At 37.2% G+C, this 395-nt stretch overlaps 1 protein-coding gene across 3 annotated transcripts in view; it reads right to left on the bottom strand.

The window, feature by feature from the left end:
• LOC119585189 (guanine nucleotide-binding protein G(q) subunit alpha) overlaps positions 1–395 on the bottom strand; it is a gene marked incomplete at its 5' end in the record, with an annotated part of 38,133 nt that overhangs the window by 8,931 nt on the left and 28,807 nt on the right. For all 3 annotated transcript variants that reach the window (XM_037933837.1, XM_037933836.1, XM_037933835.1), the window contains 1 exon segment: positions 73–226. In XM_037933837.1, coding sequence (XP_037789765.1) covers positions 73–226 — 154 coding nt within the window.

The raw sequence follows: 395 nt of genomic DNA, 5'->3' as shown, positions 1-395 counted from the left end.
GCCTATCCCCATGCCATTTGTCACCTGATCATCTGCATATGAATAACACTCATCACCAAAACACCAGCTTACCATCATATTCTGGGAAATAGTCCACCAGATGTGAGTACATGATCTTCTCCTCCAACAGATCCTTCTTGTTAAGGAAGAGAATAACAGACGAGTGCTGGAACCAGGGGTATGTGATAATGGTCTTGAACAGGGCCTTTGATTCTTCCATTCGGTTCTGTCAAGGTAAAAATGAAAAGGTGCATTTCACCCTGACAAAAAATTGATAACAAATATAATAATGATAAAGAAAGTAATGACAATAACATCAGTTTTTCACATATTTTATACTAAGTGACTCTTCCCTGTTAAAAGAGTCTCAGTAAATAATGAGAAGAATTTCATCC

Source organism: Penaeus monodon, chromosome 19, assembly GCF_015228065.2.
Source record: "Penaeus monodon isolate SGIC_2016 chromosome 19, NSTDA_Pmon_1, whole genome shotgun sequence".
Taxonomy (NCBI): Eukaryota; Metazoa; Arthropoda; class Malacostraca; order Decapoda; family Penaeidae; genus Penaeus; species Penaeus monodon.
The sequence above is the reverse complement of the archived record's forward strand: the minus strand, read 5'-3'. Positions and strand labels throughout refer to the sequence as shown.